We start from the raw sequence: 25,851 nt of genomic DNA, 5'->3' as shown, positions 1-25,851 counted from the left end.
AACAAGTTGATCTTTTTTTTTTTTTTCTTCCTGCTGCTAAATTGCAGGAAAATAAGCTAAAAATACTCCCAATATTTTCCTTCTGCTATTTTCCATGCAGTTAAGTACTGTGGCTGCCACCGTCTCGTTGCACAATAACCAGTGGCTGTGGAATGAGACATAGGGAGGAGGAGGAGAAGACGGTCCATGTGTCAGTGGGGTGCAAGAGCATGGGAACAGCAAAGTGTGTGGTTGCAAGGGTGCTCTGTAGCGCAAGACCATTTCTGTGTGGCTGGTTCTTCACCCTCTTCCAGGCACCTTCACCAGAGCAAAATCTCTGTGGAGGTCTGCTGATTTGAGAGTAATAGAGTAATAGAGGTTTGGAGAAAGCCACCCCAAGAGCTTAGTGGGCTGTAAAGGATACATCATTGACTGAAGGAAAAAATGGCAGCTTTTTAGGAAGGGTCTGTGTTTCCCGAAGATTGGAGTTTCCCCAGATGCCCCTTCTTCGCACCTAACCCACAGCTTGGTAGGTGGCCACAGTTCACCTCCAAACTTGCTTCGCTTGTCTTCCCATCTGTTCAAGACTCCAGTTGCTAACTGCAGGTCTTTCTTCTGCTAATTAACAACATGGGGACAACTCAGGTGGGATCCTCCCCGAATCAGAAGGTAGAGGGCAACACAGGTATTTATTTGCTAGGAAGGAGATTTTTTTTTTTCTCTCCGAAGAGGAATGGCTTTCCATAGTGTTTGCCTGAATTGCTGAATGAGGATGACAAAGAGTGGAGAAAGCTTGGAAGAGTCCCTTCAGTGTGATTTCCGTGAGGAGGAACACCTCCACATCCAAATCTGCCCATCTTCTCATTTTGCTTGCCATGTCTGTTGGCCATCATATTGTCTCTGTCAAGCGAGCCAGCCCTTCTTTCGGGCCCAGAGCTCTGAAGGGAAAATCCACTCATCTTTTTTGTCACCATCTTGAGGGCCCTAGAGAAGAAGGAAACACACAACCCAGTGCTCTGCTTCAGTGCATACCTTGCTGCTATTGATACCTCCATGGTTGAAAGTGCTGCTCAAGTATGCATGTGAATACGTGCTTGAAAGAGTTGCCATTAGCAAGCAGTCCTTATTCATCCTTTGTCTAAAAGTGGATACCAGTAGGGTATCTTCACTTTAGTGCAGAAAAGACATGCCATGGCTTAGGCCTTTGCACAGGACACATGTGTCTCCACAGTCCTGGTAGGTGCCTCATTTTTTTTCCCAGCTGTGTGGGCAAGCATCGTTAACTGCTAACAGAGCTTTTAAAGCCAACTTGTTGATTTTGTTTATTAAAAGAGCCTCCACCCTGCTCAACTCCTTGGACCCCTTGTCTTGGGGACAAAGGAGTCTGCCTGTCTTGAGAATGGTTGCTTGACAGAAAGGAGGAATGGATCTGGAAAACAGTTCATGGAAAACAGCTTCTCACTTAACTATTGCCATAGCCAGATGCCCTGTTCATTTTAAACACAAAACCTAAGGTTTGGGTCTTGGTTGCTTGGTGGTCTCTCTCCAAATCCTGAGGCTACAGAGCCTCATCATGTGCAGTCCTCCATGGGAGCAAATCTGGCCCTGGCAAAAAAGTATTATTTTTGGAGCTGTGCCCCAGAGAGGATGGACATCTGGTGTCACCTGCTCTTTCTTTTCAGGGGAGTGTCCGTGCAAAGAGAAGAAGGAGGCAGAGCAGACTGGAGAGGGCAACATCAAAGTAAGAAATGCCTGCAAGAAGCAGGCCTTAAAGACGGAATGGAGAGTGGGGTGAAATAAAGATGAACAGGAGGAAACTTCACGATGAGTTGACTGTCCCCATCAGAAACAACCCCTGCTTTGACTTTGGGCTTCTTCATCGCAGCCCATGGCGTGCCACGTGTGGGGCAGCTCCATGTCCCCTGCCACCAAAACACAGAGAGATGGCGCTAGGGCTTGCAGAGGCCTCGCTTGCTTCCAGCAGTGGCATGAACCCGAGGCACCTCAGCTTGTTTCAATCAGGACCTTGTACATCTGCCTGTGATTGCTGGCAGCAGGAGGGCCCCAACCGACCTGTGGTCACTGGCCACCTGTTCCCACCTGTTTGCCGGTCGTTTGGAGGAAGGACCTTGACTCCCTCATGTCAACCCTGTGGGAGGCAATTTTATTGCTTTCTGTAGCCTTCGGCCCGGGGCCAGGAATCGGAGTGGTTGGGCGCTCAGGGAGGTGCGGGGCTCCCGAGTGCTTGGACACCGTCCCCGTGAGCAGCAGTGCCCTGGCCCCTCGCAGCAGCCCCTCAGTTCCCTTGGCCCACTGCAGTCACGGCTGGTTTTCAGCCCTTTCCGCTCTTTCCACTTGCTCAGCCGTGACTCACCTTCTCCACCGTTTGGAAAGGAGGAGTGTGGCAAAGGAAAGATAAATAGCTTCTCGCACGGCTTTGGCCACTTCAAGCACTGCCAGGGAGCTGTGCAACCGCCAAGGGCTTCCTTGAGAGACCCCCGCGCGCCAGCGCAGGTAGGAGATCTGTGAGCTGGCCCTGACGGGCTGGGAGAAGGGACCTCGGACCCAGCAGTGGCCTTTGCCCTGGGACATCACCTGCAGCACCCCAGCCTGATGAAGGGAGAGGCTTGAAATGGCCCCAGAACAAGTCCACTTGAAATGCCATGTGTGTTCTTCTAGCTGCCATTAGAAATCAAAAGGACTTTTTTCTTTTTTTTTTTCTTTTTTTTTTTTTTTTCTTTCTTCAGGGCGTTTTTATTTCCTGGGGCTAAACTGCCTTGTAAAAAGAAAGAAAACATAGGCTGGAAACTCAGAAACCCCAATGATGGAAAATGCAGCCGTCAGAAATGAGGAGAAGCCCTGCAAGCCCTTCTCCCTGAGTTCCTAGGAAAGGTAGAGTTTCATCCTGGTAAAAACCCTGCGGGTCCCGGTGTCAGGGACACCTGTGCATGTTGGTCCAGACTTAGATGTGCCCATGACCACTGCCAGCCCGGGTGGCTCTTGCCCCTCCAAAGCAGGAGGTGGCAGGACTTTAAAACCTGGCCTGGCCGCACATGCAGGCATGATGGAGGCCGGGATAGGTATGTCACTGTTTTAGCTCAGCCTATTGGGATACTCTTTGCGATTTCCCTGTCTGTGTGTGCAAAGTATTTGGTGGTTGAACACCACCAAAGAGAGTGAGGGCACCAAGACACTAGCTAGCTGTGCACGAGAGGTAGGGAAGGGAGGCACTGCCTCTGCTTGATGTGCACGGGGCAGCTAGGGCATCGCTTTTGTTGAGGGGAGAGGAACAAGCGGTGCTTTTCATGATGGAATAATTACAAAAGAGATCAGAAACGGGTCATTTTTGTGGTGAAAGCCCATTTAATTGCAACAGATTGTGCTGGTTACCTTTCAGGCTCGCTGGCACTAACACGTCTGGACAAGCTGGGATGGAAACACTGGTATCTCAAAGACTCTGTAGATGTGTGCTCACCATGGGCGTAAAGCCAAAGCTGCTGCAGTGGTGGGGTTGAACATGGTGAGAATTGTCCATCCCACCTCCCCTTGCAAAAGGAAGCCACAGCCAAAGGGAGCTCTCCCACGTGCTTGGGACAACGGTTAGGACAGACCACAGCCTGGGGCAGGGAAGGGACTGGAGGTCCCAGGAGCCACTGACCCTCCTCCCTCCCCCTTCTGGGACAGTCGTGCAATGAGGCGGAAGAGGTGGAGGATGAGAAGATTATTTATTTTTCATAGATTTTTATAAAAAATAATTATCAAATACAAAAAATAAAAATAGTAGCAGCTTCCGTTGTGAATAAAACCCTAAAGGGGACAAAGACCGCTCAGTGTCGCTATAGAAGAACAATATTTCGGTACGCAGAAGCAATCTGTTCACGAGAAGCACAAATCTCTTCCAACCTGGCCAGCACTTCCCCTCCCCAGGCCACGCGCCGCCCGTCGGGCCGGCGCAGGTGCCAGCGACGCGTGCGGCCCTGCGCCCCAGCGGGGACAAGGGACCTTTGGGCGAGTCACTACTGACACGAAGCTTTTCATACTAAGACAGTAAAAATTTGGTCTCTGCATACTTAGGCTCCCCCTTTAATGGCCTGCCTTGTCCTCCAGCAGCCAGCTAATGCTGAAGTCAGGCGGCGAAGGGTTTGACATGGCACGATGCAGGTACCTGAAATTCTCATGTTTCCCTCTGAGTGTCACCCTCATTCCACACATCCGCCGCTGCCTCCCTCATTTCTGCTTGCCCTCCTGGGCCCGGCGCTCGCAGGGTTCCGCCAGGCTGGCAGCACCTTGGCTCAGGGTGACAGGCCTCTTGCTCCCCGCACGGGGCCGTGCGGGCTGGCTCAGCCCAGCAGGTGCTCCAGGAGCAGCGAATTATTTGCTGAGCTCTGCTCCCTGCTGTGAAGTGACCCATCAAGGAGCCATGGGTACTCTTGGGGGTGAAAAAAGGCTTGCAGGAGGACGAAGCATCTCATTTCTGGGCACCAGGTGGGATGTCTAGATGCCTTTATTCCTATCCTGCCAAAGCTTTTGGAGATGCCAGACGAAAATTAGCGCAGGCCAGCAAAAGCCCCAGCATGGGATGGCTGCCTTGACAATCCCCAGTCTCTCCACACTGTGTCACCCTCTCTCCATTGCTCCTATGCTGGCCAAACCCTGCTCCTGGCCTCACCCCGCTGCAGGCACACAGGGTTTGCCCCTTGATTCAGTAACAAGGAGAAGCTCAACGGGAAAAGACGATGTTAAGAGTCTCCTGACATGTCCTCTGTGCCCCATCTCTCCCTGTGCTCTGGGTCTCATCTCCTCACAGAGCTGCTGGCCACGCTGCTGAAGCTTATGTTTAGAAAGGGCATGGGGGGAAAGAAACCAAAAAGCAGCTCTTTCACTTCATTCATTTCAGAGCATAGGATGGTTACTCTCTGTTGCCCTCTACATCTCTCATCTAGTTGGGTCATCACCTGCTGAAACAAAGTGGAGAGCAACGGGAGCATCTCTGCTCCTGCCCGCCACACCACAGTCCTCATGGACATGTCACCCTTCCCGGAGGTCTCCCAAAGAGCGGGCAGAGACTGTGCTTCAGCAAAGTGCTGCTCGCCTGGGCTGCAGCAGGGGCTGGAATAAGTCCAGGGTACAGTAGTATTTCTTTGCAGGTACAGCTGTACCTCAGAATCCTGTCTTGGGACCCACACCACAGAAAGGCAAGGTGCCTGCAAATCCCAACAGCAAAACTCGGCATTTGTAGCTGCGGAGAGCGTCTCAAGGTCCCAGCCTGCGTGCCGTGTGCCCGGGGAGCTGTCTCCTCTCATCGTCCAATTTGGCTTCTCTCTCTGTCCTCTCTCCAGCTCCTTCTTAGCAAATGAAGGGAAATTCCCTACTCTTCCTGCCCCTACCTGCACTTTTCCCAATGGTTTGTACTTCACAGCAGCATGGGTGTGTGACAAAGGATATCCTTTCTCAGCTTCATAAAGAGCAAAGAAAATATAATATATATTTTTATATATATATTATATATATGTATATATATATATATAAAATTAAGTTTAAATATTTGCAGGGAAATCACAACTACCTTGACCTTGCTAAAAGAAGCCTATACAGTAGAGGGGGGCGGGGGGAATAGTGACAAAATTCAGAGCAAAGACAGACACTCAGAATTGTCAACCCATCGATGCAGTAACAGAACCAAGTGTCCGTGGCAGCTTCTCAGCTGTTGGCTTGGAGCCCAGCCCAGCATGCGGCCAAGGCAGCAGCCAGACTCCTCGGTGAGCCCACTCGTGTGCACGGCGGGCCCCAGGTGCCGGGTTTGGTTTGGGAGGGAGCCCGAGGGGAAGGGTGCAGTGATGAGAGGGGACCGCAGCAGTGCAGTGAATACATCTGTCCTCTGCCCACGGGCTCCTTGGTGGTCTTGCTCCATCCCCGCTGTGCCCATCGTTCCTCGTGCATGAGGTGTCGCAGGACGCTGGTGCCCGCGTTGCCTTCTTCCCAACTGTCCGGCTCTTCCTTTGATGTCTCCTGACCCACCTTGTGTCTCTTGCTACCCTCCCAGCAGCCTCTGTTGTTGCCCCTTTGCTCCTCTGGTGTTCGTCTCACCGAGCGAGGCCGTTCGTGGCGCCACTACTGGTTCTCCTCAGCTGCTGGGTCACGGCAGGTGCATTCGTCCTGGTCACAGTCAGCAGCAAACGGGATGACCTACAGGCACCAAAAGGGAAAAGTAACTCTGGACTGAGCCTCTGCCTTGAGCCCCCTGGGAATCCTCACCTCAGCAAACCCTCTCCACCCCTGTATGGACAGACCAACACTCTCAGTATGTTCTGGAGGTTGTTGATGCTGTGGAGACCAGCAGGCTCCATCCTCACTGAGAAATAGTCTCTGCTCCAATGTACCCCTGGTGCTAACTCTGATCCACTGTGTTTTGTTCTTTTGAGTTTTTCTTTCTGGTAACTTGTGTTGCAAATTTTTCAATCAAGCGTCAACATGAGGGCTTGTGCCCCAAATATCAAATCCTTGGGAGAAATCTCCCATGGTGGTTAGGGGCTTTTGTTCTGGAGCTAGCAGTAGTGAGGTACCTCTAGGTTTCAGGTTTAATTTCATCCTTGTTAGACGACCACCCTTTGTCCATATCATACTCCATGGCCCTGTCCTTCAAGCTGCTCTGGACTCTTCCTGCCTCAGCTGTACCGCTAGTCGTGGCTTTCTCTACCTCAGCTCTACATGGCTAAGCAACCTTGTGTCACCTCTGCCTTAGCTGGTGGCAGCAGAACAGGGAGGGCAGGTACCAGCAAAGCATCTGGCTCATGGTTGACCATTGCCTAGCAGTGGGCTGTAGGAGCTGAGGAAGCAATTTCTACTTGAGGCTTTTATGCAAACCAGGCAAAAAGCCAAGAGATTTTCTTACTGTAGAAGCACATTAAATTTTTCACAGCCTGAGCCAGTGAAAGAGTGAAGGGGGTTGCTTTGTGTTAGAAACCCATATTCCTATATCTGCCATAATAGCAAAGTGATGGAGGATATGATGGAGCATGGCTGGACAGCTAGGACCTGTGGAGGATGTGAGCTGAGGTGGGGTCTTCTCTGGGACATGAATTCCTGCACTTTCCATTACAATCCTGTCCTTTACTCTGGGGATCGAGATGTCTCAGACCTCCTGAGAGCCATGCCATGCTCCAAAGATGTCATGATATCACTGGGAAGATTTCACTCATCACTTGGGTGTAAAGCCTTTTCCCTCCTATCTGAACTGGATCTTCCCAGGATTTTATTTTTCCTTTCTGTGTGTGTATATGTGTGATGAAAGGAAAAATGATTCAAGCTCCACAACAAAGACCAGAAGATCCAAATTCACATATTTTTGCAATGAGAAATTATCTCATTTGTTTGCTCTTGGATACATTTAGGAAGGATGGGCTGTGAGTGCTGGACAGTAAGTTAGGTGGGAGGGGACGTTGCAATGGGAGACACGAAAGGTCTGTGCATCTCAGGATTGCCAGCTTTACATTATCAATCCCTCCTTCCCTCCTGGGATACATGAGAAGGAAAGACAGTCTGGACTGGGCTTGTGGATGTCAACAAAGAAATCAAGTCCCCTGAGATTGTGCAGTTATGCAGCAAGGTGCCTTCTGACTCATCACAACTAGCACTAAATCCTACAGAAGAAATTTTGCAGGGACTTGCATCTTAAATGAGAAGGAATTCCATGAGCCTGAGTGGGAGCCTGGTTGAGCGTTGAGCCCTGTTGGCCCAGGTCCACACCCTGCTGTAATCAATAGAATAACGTCCATCAGCTGCAGCTGGCTTTGGCTTAAAAACATTGTTTTGTGCTGTACTTAGGGAAGAAATGTCTTTTAATCCTGGTCCCATGGCCATCAAAGCCAAAGAGCATGGTGAATTGTGAATGCTTAATCCTAAATCGTGGTCTGAGCCACAGAAGATGCTCACTTACCTTCCTGGAGGACAGTGTGGAGGAGCAGCAGTCACCCCCGTCATACTGGCAGTATGCCCGGTTGTTGATGGTGTCACACCAGCCATCTGCTTGGAAAGGCTATAGGCAGAGAAATAAGTTGTGGCTGAAAGGGTTATTCAAAAGTGCAAGGTTCATCCTAATAGCAGAGACCTCAGATCCTCAGCAAGTCCCTCAGGCACCACTATAAAGGGCAGAGCACAACACACAGCCACCTCTTCACAACCAAAGCAACAACAGAAAGCCGATATCCCATTTGGCGTGTATGGAAGACTTGTTGCTAAGAGGACAGCAGCTGTAGCTCAAGGATCAGATTTCTCCACCCAAGAGAACTGCATCAGGAAGTGAGGCATCAAATCCATACCATCAGAGAGGGTCCCACTGAATGCCAAAAGTTCCAAGTCCCCATGCCTCTGGGTGCTACCCTCTGGAGTGTAGTGTCATTCAAGGGGCAGTGAGTTCACTGGCTGCTCTGCACAGCACAGCGGCCCCACTACTGCCTTACATCAGCAGCTCCACTGTAATCCAGCTCTGTAGGAGTGCAGAGTTGGGCTCTGTAAGAAGCTGCCCCAGCTTTTCCCTGCAACACTCTTTCTTTTAATTTAAAAGCTTGACTGTGAAGGTAAGCACTGTGATGCAGCTTGGACAGCATCATATATAGCGAGTATGATAGGAGGATCAACAGAGGATCTTGTTCAATATCTGAGTGTCCTCAGTGTCCTTCTTCCTTGAATTATGAGAAAGAGCAGGCAGCCTCCCAGAAATACTTGTGTCTAAGCTGAGCCAAACATTGCCAAGTGCTGGTTGCAGAGACTAAGCTTTCTCCAGAATGTTCCTGATCTGGCCCAGGTCCTGAGCATGCAGGCAAGGAACATGTCACCAAGTTCCTCTAAACTCTCCTCTAGAGGATCTAGCCTTTGCTGCAACACTTGACTCTGCCAGACCTTGCCAGATTGGAGCACAAGACTGCTTTTCCTAGGCTAGCTGAGAAGGGTCACTAGAGAAGCAATCTTTATTAACTGCTAGCTCTCCACAAGCAAAATCCAATTCTGGATCGCATACAGAGGACACTGGCATTCTGATAAGCAGAGATACTGGCAACATGGACCCTTTCATCTTCATACCTCCTCTTCAAGGCCCAGATCCTACCCTCTGTAAAGATAGTGTAAGGAAATTCAATGGTTGCGTGGCCTTCCTAGAGCTACACAGGAAGCAATTAAATGAGGTGAATGCCTGTGGTCATTCCCTAGGACTTGCAAATGCATTTACTGCTGCTAATGCTCATGTTCTGGGAACATCTGTAAGTGAGAGCAGGCATCTCCAAACTCTGCAGGTAATCCAGGAGCACAAATTCCCATCAAAGTCAACAGCATTTCTACTCCTAAATCATGTGGCCACTTCAGAAAAGCCCACTTGCCTAGCAAGGATTTTGCATTATCAGAATAATATTGACGTTGTATGTGCTTTGTGAACAGTGCATCTTCTTTGTCTGGCATAGCCCAGTGCCGTTTGCTGCTCTGCTATAAAACACTGTTGGGTCTACCTGAACCAGGAAGAATTTGCAGAGCTCAGCTTGCCTTGATGCAGCTCAAGTAAACGGCCCATCATTAACAAGCTTTCTCTGCTTTCATCTCTAACATGGAAACAGAGGGCTAAGCCAGCAGAATAGCTTTCTGACCAGAAATGTTAAATGGCACAAGCAGCCATTCAGAAATCTGTTTTATTATTGTTTAGTCATCTGATCAGAGAAAAGAAACAACTAGGGCTGAGAAGCAGCCAACTAGGGCTGAGAAACAATGATGTGTGACTGGTGTAACTAAATAACTTGCCTGTGAAGCATTTGCAATGAACTGTCAGGAACAATCTGCAACTGAGGTTTATTTATCATAGATACACATCAGCACCGCCAAGTAACAAATAAATGTGCTAACAGAACGGAGAGGCCATTCATTAGCTGTGTGACTAGTAATGAAATGCTTCTCTCGCTCTAGGCTCCGTGCTGTTAGCTGCTGACCCACAAATGGGGCTGTGCTCCCGAAGGGCTGCTGTCCTCTGCAAGGCTGCTGGCAGAAAGCTTGTCACTCCTTTGCTCATGAAAGTAGCTGCTCCGTTTCCCTGGATCTGGTGGCCACAAATGACAACCAGGCTTCTCAAAATGTACCAGAACTCTGCCTTTGAAAGTCACTCGCCAGCAGCACCACTTAGCCAACCAGCTTGAGGCTGAGAAAGGTCAGCACACCATGACAGGCCTTCACTACACTGAAGCCAGCATGCAAGAACAGAGGATATTGCCATTTATTGCCATGAGAAAACTATGACCAAACCTGGTTACTGATGTAGCCTTTTGCCATCATGACTCACAAGGACCACAAGTGGACCCAATGCTAATTAATAATCACTTTTGTTTCATGCAGGACAGGAAATAAGAGCAGGGATTATGACCCATGTCAAGGGTAGCAGTATGACTCACAATTACAGTTTGTGGGCCAAATCCAAGCATCAAAGGAAAGACTGCATTTGCCTGAAAGATCTTGCCTGAGAAGAAGAAAGGATGAGCCTTTTTACAGTTGGGAAACTGAGGCACGGCGAGCCTTGGCATGTAAGGATAACATCGCTCACACATCCAGAAAGCAGCAGTGGAAAGTGATTTGACACCCCTCATTGCCATGGCCATGACATCTGCTTTCTGGGGCTCAGTGGCAGTGCAGATAGACACCCAAAGCTTGGCCTAGATACCTCTGTTCATACTGCCCTACTGCTCATCTGAGCTTTCCGTTCCCAGGAAACCTGAGCTCCTGGGGATGACAGCTTAGTTTCTGGATGGTGCGCAAAGCCCTGGAGAAAACTTCTTTACAAAACTTATTCTGGTGACACGTGCAAATCAGGACAACACGAGAGAAAAGCACCATCTGCGAAAGGTCTCTCACCTTGTAGAAACTCTCCCAACCCCTCAGCAAAGCAGAGAAATATTAGTGCCATTTCACACATAGAGAAACTGAGGAAGAGGGGGCTTAGGCACTTGCCAGAGGCTGCCCACCAGGTTCCTGCTGGAGGGAGCTGGAAGGACTGAGCTGAGCCCCAGCACTGGGGCCCTTTAGGGTCACTTTCTTCTGTGCGAAGACCAGGGCATGTCAGGGTGCCAGGGTTAACACTCTTTCCCCAGTGGAAACTGCTAGGAGCTCCTAAAGGAGCGAGAACCTCCCCAGGAGAGGGCGGCAGGTGAGGAAGGCCTCCATTCGCGGCGCAAGGCGGCTCTGCGAGGGGCTGGCGCTGGCAGGTGCCGGGACCGGCTGGGGGCTCACGCGGCCGCTGGCGGGGAAGTGGCTGGGTGTGATTTGCTTTTGCTGCATTCCATGCCGTGGAGTTTTTCCTTGAGCTTTGCTCCATATGTCATGACTCACTGGCAAAACAAAACCCACGTTTTCTGTAGTTTCCATATAACTGCTGTGGAGGATTGCCTGTCCTGGCTGCACAGGTCTGAAATGATTTCCAGACCGTGTCTTGTGTGCAAGGCTGGGGGGGGACAGAGACAGGGACAGGGCTGAGAACAAAAGGCTCCCGCTTTCTCTCTACACCTATTAGGGCTAATTGCCCCGTCCCCTCAACCCGTCAACCCCACCCTAAACAAATAGAGGCTCCTATGGCAACACTTGTTGGGGAAACTTAACAACACATGCTCCAAATTACACTGGAAAAACATATGAGGGGAAAATAAGAAATGACTAATTGGACTCGAGGCTCAAGAGAGCCAGAAGCATGGTTTGGGGACCGGTGGCTCTGCTATGCCCAGCTGCCCAGGCTCCCCGCAGCTACCTCCCGAGTAGAGGGTCTACATCTACCTCCAGGTAGGTGTTTCCTGTCCTCCTCCTTCTGGTCTCACTGCTGCCACCAGCATTTCAGGGCACGGGGTGGCCCTGGCCTCGGCATGGCACGGGTCAGACCGGCTCTGCTCAAGGCCTGTGACCATTCCCACCCACTGCAGGCCTGATGCGAGGACCTTTCTGCCCTCCTGTGCTCGGCCCGCTGCAGGTATTGCAACAGCGGCTCGTCCCAGAAACAGAGCTGTTTCTGTGAGCTATCCAGACCCCTCGCACGCAGCACCCACACAGCCCAGGCTATTCCAGCGAGCACAGCAGGCGAGCCATGGCAGTGACAGCCCCACAGCATTTGTGTATCACACAAGCGACATCTCTTCCTCTCTCTTCTTGTCTCTACTGGAGCCAAACACTTCAAGACCATCCTGGGTCAGCATAACCCCCAGTGAAGGAGCCTAGGTGTGAAGAAGTGAAGAACTTAGGAGAACAGCAGGGCTATGAAGGAAGGGCAGCTAAGCCAGCACTGCAAGCTCTTCAGTTTCTCCATAGTCCAGTGATGTGGCTCTTACACTGCCACAGTAGCTGGTACTTTTGCCTAGCAGATGGCTGCAAATCTGCCCCTTGATGAGGCAAGAGACTTTCATTCTTTATATGCTCCTGAAATAACTCCGAAGTTGGGCTGGCAAGGAGCTGCCTCTTTCAGTAATTTTCCAAGGGAGATAAAATGAATCCCATTGGTTTGACTTCTCAAGGACCTCCAGTTGGTTTCAGTCTTTGTAAGCAGAAAGGGAAAACAAAGATGCTGATGGATCACCTTCATTGATAAGGATACAGGCGTGGGCTTGACATTCACTTGGCCATACATCTGCCAATCTCATTCGGTTTTGCAAGCAGCAAGGCAGAGGAGGACACTGGCTGCACAAACTGACATTTCCAGTGCAGGGCTACATACAGGTGTGCATGTGTAAAAGATGCACATGACCTTTTTCCAGGCAACGTTTGAGATTCTGAGGTAGATCCACAGAAAGCAACGTCAGTAGTGGGAGAAGGAAAGTTTGCCCATGTCAGAAACTCACAGAAATACTTAAGTTTAAAGATGCTGGCAACAAAACAAAACAAAGCAAAAACCTGTGTAGCTCTGGAGGAAAATGTGGAAAGGCAAATGCAGCCAGGTGAAGGCAAATGCATGTGATCCAGTTGAGTTTCAACTGCCAGAATATGCATCCTCCAATGCAAGGATAAAAAAGAATCAATTCAAACAGCTTGTATAAAATGGGAAAAAGTGACTAAGGCAACTGCTGCAGCTGCCTCGCACTGAATTAGCGAGATGGAGCTTCTCTGCTAGGCTGCATGACACCCCGGGGCTGCTGGAGCGAGCCAGCGAGCCGGGCTGGGTCGGCTCATTTCCCCGCTCTCCACGTTTGTCTTCCTTGTTTATTCAGACAGTAGCTTCACTGGGGCATGTGTTAGCACGTGGAGGTGCAGCATCTGGCACCAGGGCCTGAGATTTGTGCTACCGTAATAAAAATAGCAACCATGAATCAAATGCTTGGCAATTCAAATAGGCTAAAAAAGACACATGCTCTCAAAACTGGGAATAGAGATGAAAGAAGGGGGAGTGGGGAGGAGGAATATTGCAGGAAAAAGCAGAATCTGAGAAAGGATTATGGATGTCCCAGGCTGCACTGCAGCTGGCTTGGCTCTGCACGCGCGTTAAGGCTGTGCAGCATCCTGGGCGTTTCAGGGTTTTGCTGTGTCCTTTCGCTCGCTGGGAGCTCCTGGGAGATGCTGTCCAGGGAGCCGTGTCTTGTACACAACATTCTCCACTGACCCTGCAGATCCCTCCAAGCTGGGGCCGAGCTTGCTGGCTCTCTCCTTGTGCGCTGGCTCCTTTCCCAAGCCTTTTACATCGTCAAACAGTGTTGGAGCAAATCCCAAGTCCTAGAGTTGCCCTTTGATTTCTCTTTCTTCCAGTGTCATCAGTGAGGTGGCCAGCATCCTCATACTTTTTTTTTTTTTTCAAAGAACTTTCTGTGTAGGTTGATTCGCTGTGAAAGAACTTAAAAGGGGGTGACAGAGCAAGGGAAAGGAAGCAAGCAAGACAGAGAAGTTGGATTTGGGGAAGGTACTTGAGTATGAAGAATAAATCACAAATGATATAAGTATCACACAGATTTTGATGCTACTTCACAGATACTTGAGGAACATTATTTCTTAGGAATGCAAGTTTTGTGCTAGTTGAATAGACCTGAAGTTTGGCAGTGACCCATTCCAGATGCTTTGGAGGAAGGTGGTAAAAAGAAAATACAACATGCACCTGGCCAGTTATGTAACATGACCCCAGCAAGAGGGAAGAATTCCTTCCTCACTCCAGCAGAAAGTCTGTTCCTGCGCTCCTGACTGGGATGGAAAGCGCTTGCGATTTCGATTTGTCTGCAGTTAGAAAAAGTCCATATCCCAGTTTCAGAGGATCAAGCCCAGATTTACAGGACAGCAAAATGTGTCCCCCAGGCTTTGGGAGGCTGCACGTGTCCTGTGTTTTGCAGTGGTTGAAGGAGGGCACGTAGTTTTCCTTTATGCTGCTTCTAAGTCAGCAAGAACTTTCCTGTCCTTGTGTCTTTCCCCCTAGGCATCAGTATTTTTGGCTTTGAAGTTTGAGATATCAGAAATGACTGGGCAAACTCTTTGAATGCTCAGATAACTGTGAGACCCTGCAACTGATGACGTGCTGGTGTTTATATTCCTCATCAGCTGTAACTTTCCAAGCAACTGCAGAGGAACAGGGAAGCATCAGTTCAGCACAGGAGACAGGCAGGGCCAGCCCAGAAAAGCTGCCTTTGCTCTATGATCACGGCTGTGCCTCTTGTAGCAACTTTGCCATTGCTGGTTGTGCTCTTGTCATGACAATTGATGGCATTTGGGATGTCAGCCCAAAACAAGGCTCATTCCAAAGTCACTATGGCAGGCCTGGCACTCCATATGTGACAGCACAGGCAGCAAGGAGTCCCGAAGGCTTGAGGACATCACCCCACAAAGAGCTGAAAGTCTAAAGGACCTAAGGCTTGCAGGAGGAACAGCATCCTGGGTGCAAAGCAAGCAAGTATTGCCGCTGTATATCAAGGGATGGAGCTGGCTGAGGGGGTGAAGGCTTCCACAGATGGGCAACGATGAAAGGAAGCCTGAAGAGGCTGTGATAGCCCTTTGCCAGTGGCAGGAAAAATAGTGCATCTTATTTCAACTGCATAGCCTTCCTTCCCACTTCACCTAGCCAAAATATTCCAAAAAGTGCATTCTAGCACATCTCTGACATGATGTGAAGCCTATCCAAGCCCTTCTTGAAGGTCAGATTCAATTGAAACCCTAGTGCATCCATCACCCCAGCATCCTTGCTTGGGTACCTGAAAATTCTCCCTCTCATCCTTCCGATCCTATCCCTTCAACAGCATCCCAAACCAGTGCTTCTCTGTAGAGAATAAAGCTTGTTTCAGTCCCTTCAGCTGCAGACATGGCAGGAGCTGGTTAAAGTGATGCTACCGCACAGTGTCCCCAGGAAACATCCCCTTCCTTACACACACACTGGTGGGGCAGACGGCCCGGCAATTCTTGGCTCCTCCTGCTTGCCCAGGGAAGTTGACTGGGAATGCAGACTGTGGGAGGAAACGACAATGTTCATTGTTTGGTTTAAATATTTTTCTTGGCCCTCTTTCTGTTGCAGTGTGTCTTTTATTTTATTATTTCCACCACCACCCCCAACAGCCCAAGCACATTCACTTTCCCTCTCTCCTTCCGGAGGCCGTCCAGCAGGCAAAGAGGAAATCTGCTCTGAAAAACACCGAGGAGCAGAGAGGGAAGAGTGCTGGCTGCTGCTCAGAAAGCTCATTGGGATGTCTCAGTGCCCTGAGCCACCCTGATCCGCAGGCAAATGCTACCTGCTCCGCCGCACTGAGGAAGGCCAAGTGAGCACGGCTTGAGGGAAGAGAGCTTTAGAAATTTGGCAAGAGGCAACTGGGGCCAAGTGGCCTGAAGAAGATGAAATAAAAATAAATTCATACAGGCCCAATAGTTCATACGTTATTTCTCTGTTTTCCAGCTTCTGCCCCCTGAGCTGTTCCTGTGTGGCCTGTTAAACTACGGTGGATGACCATGGAAGCCCATGGCCCTGGAATGGCTTGCTTGGAGAAATCATGGACTTGCACCATCATCTCAGACATGGCCAGAAAATAAAATGGAGAAATGCTGATTGTCTCTGAGTTTGCTGGGGTCCCTGAGCTATTCACTCAACATGTGGAACTCCTTCGTCATGATTTCTCAGTTCTTCAGAAATGCCTGCTTCAGCTCCAGCATCTTTTTCACCTCTTCTAAGAAAAAAAAAAAAGAAAAAAAAAAGAAAGAAAAAAAAAAAGAAAAAAAAGGCTTCTTGCTTGAGAAAGACAGTCTATCATCGCATATCAGCCCCAGCTTTCAGTGACTGCGGTACAAAAGAAGCCAAACTCTGCCTTCACCACAGGCCAAGGTGGACTTCACTTGGTGTCAGAAACCAAAGCTGTGCAGGAGAAATAACAGCAAACCCTCCTTCCGGGGACCTTCTTTTGATCCTTCTCCAGGATCAGAAATAGCTGCTGTCAACCAGGTCTGCAAGGGCCATTCAGAGGGACCGGAGATGTGTGACCTGCACCCACTGAGCAACAATTATCTCTTGAGGGAACAGGCAACAGGCTGGAAGGAGGTGTGTGCTCTGGTTTTATCCCATGTGTCATCACTTGGACTCTGCTGCCCAAGGTAAATAAGTAAAGGCCCAGTTCCCAGCAATAGACCTAACTGCAATGTCAGTAGCTGCAGCTCCAGGTGATTTCAGGACAAAGATGGTCCCATGAACATGGGTCTCCCTGCAGGCACCAAGGTCCTGGTTGAATCAGTCTGAATTGAGTTTGGACAGGAATGGAGTCCAGAATCCACAGGATAAGAGCACAGTGGTTCAATCACTGCTTGGTGTCTGATTGGAATGTTGCTGTAGATGACCATACTGGGAGAGCATGTCCTTCCTTTCATGGTGTTTGAACTATGTCCCAGGTAAGGATTTGGTCTGGACAACCTTTTGCTGCAGAAGTTAGCATGTAGCACCTCAGGATACTGAACGGGGACACACTTCTGCCTTGACAGTTTCTCTGTCTCCATTCTCAGAGACACTGTCAGCAGACAGCAATGCAGAAGGGCCATTGTCACAGCCTACAGGAATAAGACTAAAGAAAGAGATGGAAAGATGGAGTGGATGAACATCATCTAAAAGCAGGTCTCTGCCTCTGTGGTGTCTATAAAAGCTTCTGCATCTATGATCTGTTCACGGCAGGGTCCTTAGCCTAATCCTTTCTACACACCGACCTCAGTGCTGACAAGGGGCAACAGGAGAAGAAAACAGAAGCAAGAAAGAACAGGCAAAGGGGAGCACAAGAAGATGCTGTGTGTAGATAGCGCTCTTGGCAAGCACTTTGGCGCTCAGAAATGGGTCCCCAGCACTCTCAGTTCTCAAGGCTGGTGTTGTGTGCATGCGAGAGAAGCCAGGACTTCCTATGCCACTAGCACCAGCCTGCAATAGTCCCTTCAGCAGCTCGCCTTTTGCCGTGGATTAGATCTCCTGGCAAAGCACTTGCACAAAATATGTTGCAGGATAGAACGGGTTATGAAAAACAAGCCCTGAAAACCACAAGGGCCTCCTGACCCACTTGTATCTGGTTTCTGCCAAGTTCTTGTCACAGATCTTAAACATAAAGAAAAACAATGTACAAGGGATGAAGGAGCTGAAGAGGAATATTCATGTTGGAAGAGCAGTTGGATGGATTAAGGTTGGGAATATTTATTTATGAGCAAAAGCAACTCATTGATTTTTATTACAGAGTGTATTTTTGGCAGATTTCCACTCCCTCTGCCTGTGTCACAGGGTACAAGACCTGTGATCAGCTGAGAGAGGGGAAAGCAGGACACAGGCAGGGATGGAGGGAATGGCAATTGAGCTGCATAGGACAGAAAAATACTAACAGCTTGGAGGTGCTGAATGCACACTCAGCTATGCCTTGTGGGGCTCCTGGTCCTTGGTCCTCCACTGTTGAAGAAGCAAGCAAAATATGTCACTTCTTGCTGCTACTGTTACTTCACAGCCAAATCCCCTTGTTTCTTTCCTTCTTGGAAAAGCGACTTCAGGTCTACCTCCTCCATCTCCCCCACCCCTAGTTGTTGAGGTTCTACCTGTGCTAACCAGTGTTGCAAGGGCAGCATGAAAAGATACTCAGGAGGTACTCAAGGAGCTTCCATTCTTATCTTCTACCTCCCCCACATAAAAGGCTTTGCTCTTGTAGGTCAATGGCCACTTCTGAGACAAAACAGAGCACTCTTTGCAAGTACTGCTCCATGACGTGTGAAGGGATTAGGAAGGGAACCTGGTCCAGTCCTCTACACATGCCCAGGAGATAGCATCCCACCAGAGTCACACTTCTGCCTGATTTCCTGGGCTGAGCTTTGCCATGATACAAATCCAGGCCCGCTTGGGTCTGGGATGAGGGACAATAACGTAGGCCATGGTGGCTAAATAACTACCCATTCTGAGGGCTTCTAAGGCTGCTTAAGATGTTGCAGGTGATGTACTAATGTGCATTTCTTACTGTCATTGCTCTTACAGGTAGAGCACAGCGCAGGAAGGGCTTTGACAGATTCTGAGGCATGCACAGTGATCACACTTACCACTGGCTGCATCCTGCCCTTCTGTCCTGTTCCCGGGTTGCAGACATCCCACTCACATCCTCACACGTTGCCCCTGCCTTAGAGTTATCTCCGCCTGCAGCCAGCCCCAGAGAGACTGAACTTTTGCCCTGATCCAACACAAGACATCACTGATCATCACCTTTAGATATAATCTTTCACAAAGAGATGGAGCCACAAAAAAAGACAGGCTGAGGTGATGCTATTTTCTTGGCAGAAGCCTCCACACCCAGTTTTCTATCCCAGCTGCAGTTTAACAAAACTCAGCTTTTGGCCTGTGCTGCAACCCTGCTGATGAGCAGAGGCAGCTGCTTACAGCTGGGCCCAGGCTCTAGTGTTTTGCCTAGGGGAGCGAGTCACAGTCTGCCTCCTACCACAAGACCATGGCAAAATTAAAACGCAGTGGGACCTAATTTGGGGCAAGACTTCCCACTGCCACTATTGTAGATGCTTTCAAAAGGGTTAATTATGGCTATCAGATGCTGGGCAAATGCCACAGACATGCCAAGTGAGGGCTCTGTGCATAGTAGCCAGAAGGGCCATAGATAGTCCTGCAGACTACCTGCTGCATTGAACTGGACTTTTGAACAACTTATATCCACAGATACGCTTCAATCACTTTTTCGTGATTTACATAGCAAGTATTCAGGAAAACCACAAAACAGAAGATGGCTTAGTATTTTACAGGTGTGATAACATGACCAGCAGCGCACATAAGGGCAGCTAGACCTTGTCCTTCTGCAGGGAAGACCTGAAAAATTCCCGGCAGTTTCTGCTAGTGACAACTTTCTAGCGTGGCCTCTCTTCACCCAGAGTAGTGGGCTCAAGCCAAAGGCTCTGGACATAACCCCCAGCATACAGGCAGGGCTGCTGCAGGAGATGGAAACAGACCAAACTCAACCAGAGAAGGGAGCACAGGAGCCAGGTCACTTCAATCTACCATGTTGCACTGCACTGAGAAAGCTTGGCTGGAGGCTGGATTGGAGGGATATCGCAGGACCACGGATGCCCACATTCTCCACACGTTAGGTCTGAGATGAGACTCAGGGAACCTGCCCGTAACCTGTCCTTTCCAGAGGAGCTGCAGGCAGTCAGCTAAGCACGTGTGCTGCTATGGCCAGTGTGAGTCACCTGTTGGCTACCTAAGGCCTGTGTCTGGAATACGTATAAGACAAGTGGAAGACAAGAGGAGTGAGGAGGGGGAATAGGATAAAAGGAGAGGATGATGAAAGCAAGGCAATGATCTGAGAGAGCGTGTGGAATGCAGCTACAGATGGCTTGGATTAAAGGTTTGAAATATGCCTAGTATCTACTACTAACCTCAGAGAAACACCACACATGTGGGTGAACACGGGAAGGCTTCTCACGCACACCCAGTCCTGCTGCTTTTGCTTGCAGACATGGAAATGGCAATAAAAGCTGCCTGCTCTGCTAATGCTGACAGGTTGGGGTGAGAGGAGGTGCCAAGCAGTGATTTTGGAGGAACTGTAAACCATGCATCATTTGCTTCATATACAGGCCCAAGCTGTAGATTGGGAACTCTCCTCTTGGTTAGCACCAGGATTTTAGACCCACTAACAACATAAAAGAAGGAAACGAGGTAACTTGTCTGGACCTTGGATGAAGATTGGGAAGAATGAGGCTGGAAAATGTTATGCACATAGTCAAATAGAGAGTCACCCTACTCACTCACGAGAAGAAGTCAACTTGGAGGTATGGGAGATGCCAGGAAGCGAGAGAACTGTATCAGAAGCAGTCTGCATTCAGCACTGAGTCACATTAGGAAGGAATTGCTAGGCTAGGAGGCAGACCAATAGCTATTTCAGTTCTTGCCCTGATCCAATCATAACAATATGAAGCTCTACCTGCTAATGGTCTGTCTAGAGCATGCTGCTTTAAATCACTTGCCATGAACTTTGCTACCTGCAACCAATGAAGAAGAGGAGAAGGAGTGATGAGGGCCAGCATCTTGCAGAGCATACTGGCTTCCCAGAATAGCCTGCCCACATCTGCTGTGATCATTCAAAAGCAGCTTGTGTTCCTTGTCCTGTCTGGATGGGATGGTGGTAGTTACTCCACTACATAGAGCATTTTAGACTATGGCAGGAACAGGTTAAATGAGCAGCCACAGTAACTTGTAGCCTTCATCTCTGTACATGTTCTCTGCTCTTCTGCAGGCAGTAGCCTCTCTTCAGCTATCCCTCGTTCCTCGACATGGGAGGAATGTGGATGCAAGCTTGTCTTAGGGCTTGGGAGACACTGCTTCAGAGATTGCAAACACCTTCCTAAGCTGCTGAGAATAACACCAGCATCCTAACTATCTCTTTCCAGGTAGATAAGTAGGGAGAGAGATGGGAGTTTCTCTGCTGCTCCATTCCCCTCTCCACCCAGCTCCAAGTCCTCTCTGCGTGCCCTCTCCTTTCACTCTGCCTTGCTGCCATCTGTTTTTCTACTGATGGCAGTAACTTGTATTCCCGATGAGCTTCTGGAATGCTTTTCATCCCCCCACCTCCTTCATCCGCTGAACTACGTGCCTCTGCACTCTGGGAATGGGGAACTTGGCAAGGCATGCCGAGAGATCAGGAGGCAGATGGACGACAAGATTAATGGAAAGAGAAGGGAGGTGGGGAGAGGAGAGAGACAGGGATGAGCAGGCAGATTGATCCACTGCCAGTGTATGATAAAGATGAGTGAAAATTCCTCTAATGTCACTGCACAGTGACCTGAAATTTCCAGCAGTAGATTTGTGAGGCAGGGCTCCATCTAGGGCTGGGTAGCTTGGATGGTGCTCCCATATCCCGGCCTGAAGTGACTTCTTCAAGGAGAGACTGCAAGGAGCCAGGATGCCTGGATTTTTCTTACACAGGGTTGTTCCCCTGAGGTGTCCAGATGAGAAAGCTTCATCATCCAGCACACTCTCTGCTCTCAATGGAGAGACTATAACATCTCTGAAGGGTGACTCAGACCTTAGGTGACCTGGATAGTCCATTGGAACAGTGTTTCTCTGCCCACTGCATAGCAGAGATTGCTTCAATTGAGGGATTAATATGAATATAAGTGATGAAATGATCATGAGTCTAGGACTAAGAGGCACAGCTGGCAAGTCAAACTGAACCAAGTCAGATCCAAAAGGGGCTATTAAAGTAAAACATTCCTTAGGCAGATAAAGCAAGAAGACAACAAGAAAAGGAGATGGAGGAGGCTTGTGCAGCAAGAACAAATTAGAGGTTATATTGGATGACTTCTTTTCACCCTCTCTGATGTCCCCATGTCCCCCAAGAGATTGATGCCCAAATGAAATGGCTTTCAAGAACTGTCAGGCTTTTAGGCACAAAGCTGAAGGCAGTTTAGCTAGGGTATGAAATGAGGGTATGGGACAGAAGTGAGCACAGGTTAAGTGAAAACAAAATTCAGGGCACTTCCCATGGTCACCCTAGGGGGTTTCCTTTTTGCCCCCACTGCCAAACAACAGTCCTAAGTGGAATACTTTGAATGAGTCAGTTTTGGTATGAGTTATTCCTTCTGGCCAGAGAATGACTATTCTGAAGCCCATGATAAAAAAGAGAAGAGGGAAGTTATCTGGCAAAACTTGGCTTTTTAGGCCAACCTGAATAATGTGCAAGATTGTAGGAGAACTCCCAGCAAAAAGAATAATCAAAGACAAGCACATGAGAAGGGAAGAGAAGAAGACTAGAGAGGAGATGGCTGAGGGTTTATCAAAAGAAAGGAAGGAAGGGAAGGGAGGAAGGAAGAAAGGAAGGGAAGGGAGGAAGGAAGGAAGGAGAGCGAACAGATACAGACTGGAAGGAACGATCTGAAGCTTGATCTTGATTAGTGTTATGGTGAATGACTGTGACCTTAAGAGCAAGTCTGTGTTGATGAAATTGCTCATGAGCCAAAGAAAAGAGACATTGTTCCACAGGGGAGGATCAGGATATCTGACAAATCATTAGTTGACCTGAAGGACTAGAGAGAGAAACAGGATGACATGCATTTGTATAAAATTGAAGGGCAAGCACTGGAGTACTGATAGTAAAACATCTGCTGTTAGCTTGGAGCTCATCAGCTGGAAATAAAAGAGGTAGAGAAAGATCTGGGTGTACTTGCTGACCTCAGGATATCTCTGAGCTGCCAAGCTGATGCAACTGCAGAAATGACAGATACATTCCTAGGTCCTGTCAGAAGAGAGATTTCCAGAACAGGCTTGCGTACTGCTTGGTCATTCCTGCTGACAGATTAATTGAAAGCAGAAAAGGAGTAGAAAAAGGTGTAGAAAAAGCGAAAGAAAAGGTGTAGAAAATCCTACAAGGGTGATGAAGATTCTGCATCTTCTGTTAGGATATTGCAAAATTTTGGCCTGCTTAACTTCTTGTAGACAGTTGTCTGCAGTTGTTTTTTTTAAAAGTAGATGGGGGTGACAAGCACACAGGAACAGAAAGAACTAGTGTTGACCATCAGTATGTTTAAGTGGCTAACAATAAGAGAGCAACAATATGAGATTCTGGGATTTCACATAGTTTCTCTCTCTCCCTCTCTCACACACACACACACACAGAGTCTGGCATTTTTCATCCTTCTTATGGAGCCTATAATTGAAAACACAGATCCAGGCTGAGGTGTAGAAAGCACAGAGGAAGAGGGGCTAAGGTACATCCAGAGTACCTGTGTCTAAGACAGCATTCACAGGCTGTGCCTTCTTTCTCTCATCTGAGCCATATGGGAAGGAGCATATCACATAAGTCTTCTTTCTGGAGCAAACTGTCACCTAAACAGGCACTTCCATTCGCTCAGTTTGACCTGATTGGGAGCCCCAGAGAAGGTCACAAACGTTATGAACTGCTTCAAATCCATTGCCCTGGAGCTGAGCTGAAGGTTACGCGTTAGAAAGACACAGTCCTCCCATGACAGTGGAGGATCCATCGTTAAGCTCTGGAACTCAACCACCCAATGTCTATGGTACAGAGCAGATATTGCCCTGTGCTTGGAGCCCATGGCTTACAGTGGACACATGCAAAAGATCAGTGGAAGCTGGGAAATAACTCTGCTGCACATTCTGCTGGACCATAATGTGTCCTTCCTGGAGAAGGAAGCCCCTTGCAAACCCCCAACCTCACAGTCACATGTGATCATATCCTTTGCCCTTTCACACACACTTCAGCTGACAAAGAGCTTAGCTGAGCAGAACTGGTGAGCAAAAGCAATCATTTTCAATGAAAGGAGTGTGTCAAAAAATGCATCAGCAAAACCCAATGCTATTTTTGGTGTGCAAACTTCATTTACATTTTCCTTTTTGGTCAAAATCCCAAAGTTTAAGCATACAACATTCCAAAATTCCCTTCCCCTCCCATTTTCTTTTTACCCTCAATTACAATAACAAATAGTGTCTGACAAAGACTGCCTATTTTTATTTTCCTTTGCTAACTGATTCCAAGCTGCCTATTATTTTCTCGTGCCTGGTCATTATTCAAAATGAAATGAGTGGCTAACCAATTTCTGCAAAGAATTCTTTGTCTGCAGATTCTTCAGGAGTGGTTTGTTTTGCATATATGACGCTGGAAATCCTAGTTGTTTTGGTTGGATGTGTGAATCACACAGGGCTTTTCTGGATCAGTTTTACTCTAGAACTGTGGTTCTGGTTAAGGAAATATTCAGGCTTGGAGTCAGCATACCCTTTTGGGGGATACCCCTTGCCAGTGAAATCATTTGCTAGAACATTCTTCCTGAGTCAGCCAGGAAGAAGTGTACAAGAAATGAAATATGTTATGAGGACCTGGCCCAGTTCTGCAGCTTAGCAGTGCAATCGCATTGCCCAGTCTCATCCTGGCTGCTGCCCTGCACGCTCAGTGTGATGAGATATGGAAGCGGCATTCACCACCATGCCACTTCCCAAGCCAATAACATCCAGCTGAGCCCATAGCCACGTTCCACTCCACCAACTAGTTACTGATCCAGTCTCTTCCTGCAGGACTCAGGCCCATGGATGGGTTTGAGTGGGAAAGCCTGCTTATCTTTGATCTTTCCTTTACCTCATGCACTTGTATTTCTCTGCTTGCTTTGCATGTGGACTGCAGAATTACATGCCTGTCCTACTGACACTGAGCATGCTGGAGATAAAGCACCCAGTAAAAGACCTGAGTGTTTTCTTCCAAAACAGGAGTTTCAGGAAAAAAAAATCAGTGTATTCCCACTGAATTTCTGATCTAAAACATCCTCAAACCTCAGCGAAGATCAAATCTGTTTAAGGAGTCTGTGCTACTAACCCCAGACCTAATTACCCTTTCATTACACATGGGCTGCGGGCAGTCAGAGGCCAGAGTGCCAGGAATCACATGCGAAAATCTGTGGTATCTGGAAATCCCTGGTTGAGATCTGGCTGTTTTCCCCCAAATGCTCTGCATGCCTGCACTGCCTGTACCCGTGGAGTTTCCTCCACCCTCTGTGATGTCTTGGCAGTATATGGTGGCTCTGAAAATCCAGCTTGTCATCGCTGCACTTTCCCAACTATGCTTGTTCTGGTCTCTCTGCTCAGGCAGCAAGCCCTGGCCCAGCTCAGCGCGAACACTAACTCAAGCTGTCCAGCTCCACCTTCATGCTGGAGTGAGTGTGAATTGCCAGGAACTCTCCTGCAACAAGCAGGCAGCTCATGCTGGAAAAAGGGGGGCTTACCTCACATGACTGGATGCAGTGAATGACAGAAGGGTCTGGATACCATCGCAGCCTACCTGTGCATACAATATGCTGAAGAAAAAAGGAGAAAAGAGGTGTCAGGTGAGGTGCAAGAGTGATGCAAAAGCCCTAGATGCTCTCTGGAGATGCAGTGTTTCTGCACTGCTCATCACAGTGCAAAACAGCAGTACCACCCTCTCTGCACCTCTCTCCAGAGGAAAGCCATTTCAAGTCCATCAAAACTGAGGCAGCTGGGTCTGATTCACCCACAAACCTTGGTATATTGCTCAAGGTAGAGGCCATACACATGGGAAATGACAAAGGGAGATGACAGGGATTGCCACAGAACTGAGGTCAGCTGACAGTGCTGTCATGGTGCCTAACCTGGGCCCCTGCCCTGCTGTCTTGGCCTCAAGCTATTGCTGGAAGGGCTACAGCAGACTTGATCCTTCCATTCACCTCTTTGCATGATGCTTAGTTTTGCAGCTACTCGCTGGTAGCAGATGTAGGGCCCAAGTGGTTGTCACTTGATGCCTATGTCCATGGGCAACTTAAATCCTACTCAGGCTCTGAGAAGCAGGTCTCCAAAGGACACCGGGACTCTAACCTCCCTGGACCTGGTCTGAATACAGCCTGGATACAACAGCCTCACGTTCATATGTGCACATGAGGTTACCTCTGGTATTT

At 48.7% G+C, this 25,851-nt stretch overlaps 1 protein-coding gene and 1 long non-coding RNA gene across 2 annotated transcripts in view; both read right to left on the bottom strand.

Moving 5' to 3' along the window:
• Positions 1 to 25,851, bottom strand: part of LOC148594670 (uncharacterized) — a 372,746-nt gene that overhangs the window by 7,018 nt on the left and 339,877 nt on the right. The window lies entirely within an intron of this gene.
• The window catches only part of PAPPA2 (pappalysin 2), a 102,897-nt gene continuing 83,095 nt past the window's right edge, over positions 6,050 to 25,851 (bottom strand). Inside the window, exons 21-23 of the mRNA XM_088524883.1 lie at positions 25,165 to 25,236; positions 7,916 to 8,014; positions 6,050 to 6,165 (exon numbers count right to left, since the gene is read on the bottom strand). Coding sequence (XP_088381009.1) covers positions 6,091 to 6,165; positions 7,916 to 8,014; positions 25,165 to 25,236 — 246 coding nt within the window. The 3' untranslated portion in view covers positions 6,050 to 6,090. The remainder of the gene's footprint in view (positions 6,166 to 7,915; positions 8,015 to 25,164; positions 25,237 to 25,851) is intronic.

Source organism: Tinamus guttatus, unplaced genomic scaffold (assembly GCF_059628265.1).
Source record: "Tinamus guttatus ecotype Peru unplaced genomic scaffold, ASM5962826v1 Tinamus_guttatus_pri_ptg000215l, whole genome shotgun sequence".
In the NCBI taxonomy this organism is placed as follows: domain Eukaryota; kingdom Metazoa; phylum Chordata; class Aves; order Tinamiformes; family Tinamidae; genus Tinamus; species Tinamus guttatus.
This window is presented reverse-complemented; position numbering and strand designations above follow the sequence as displayed.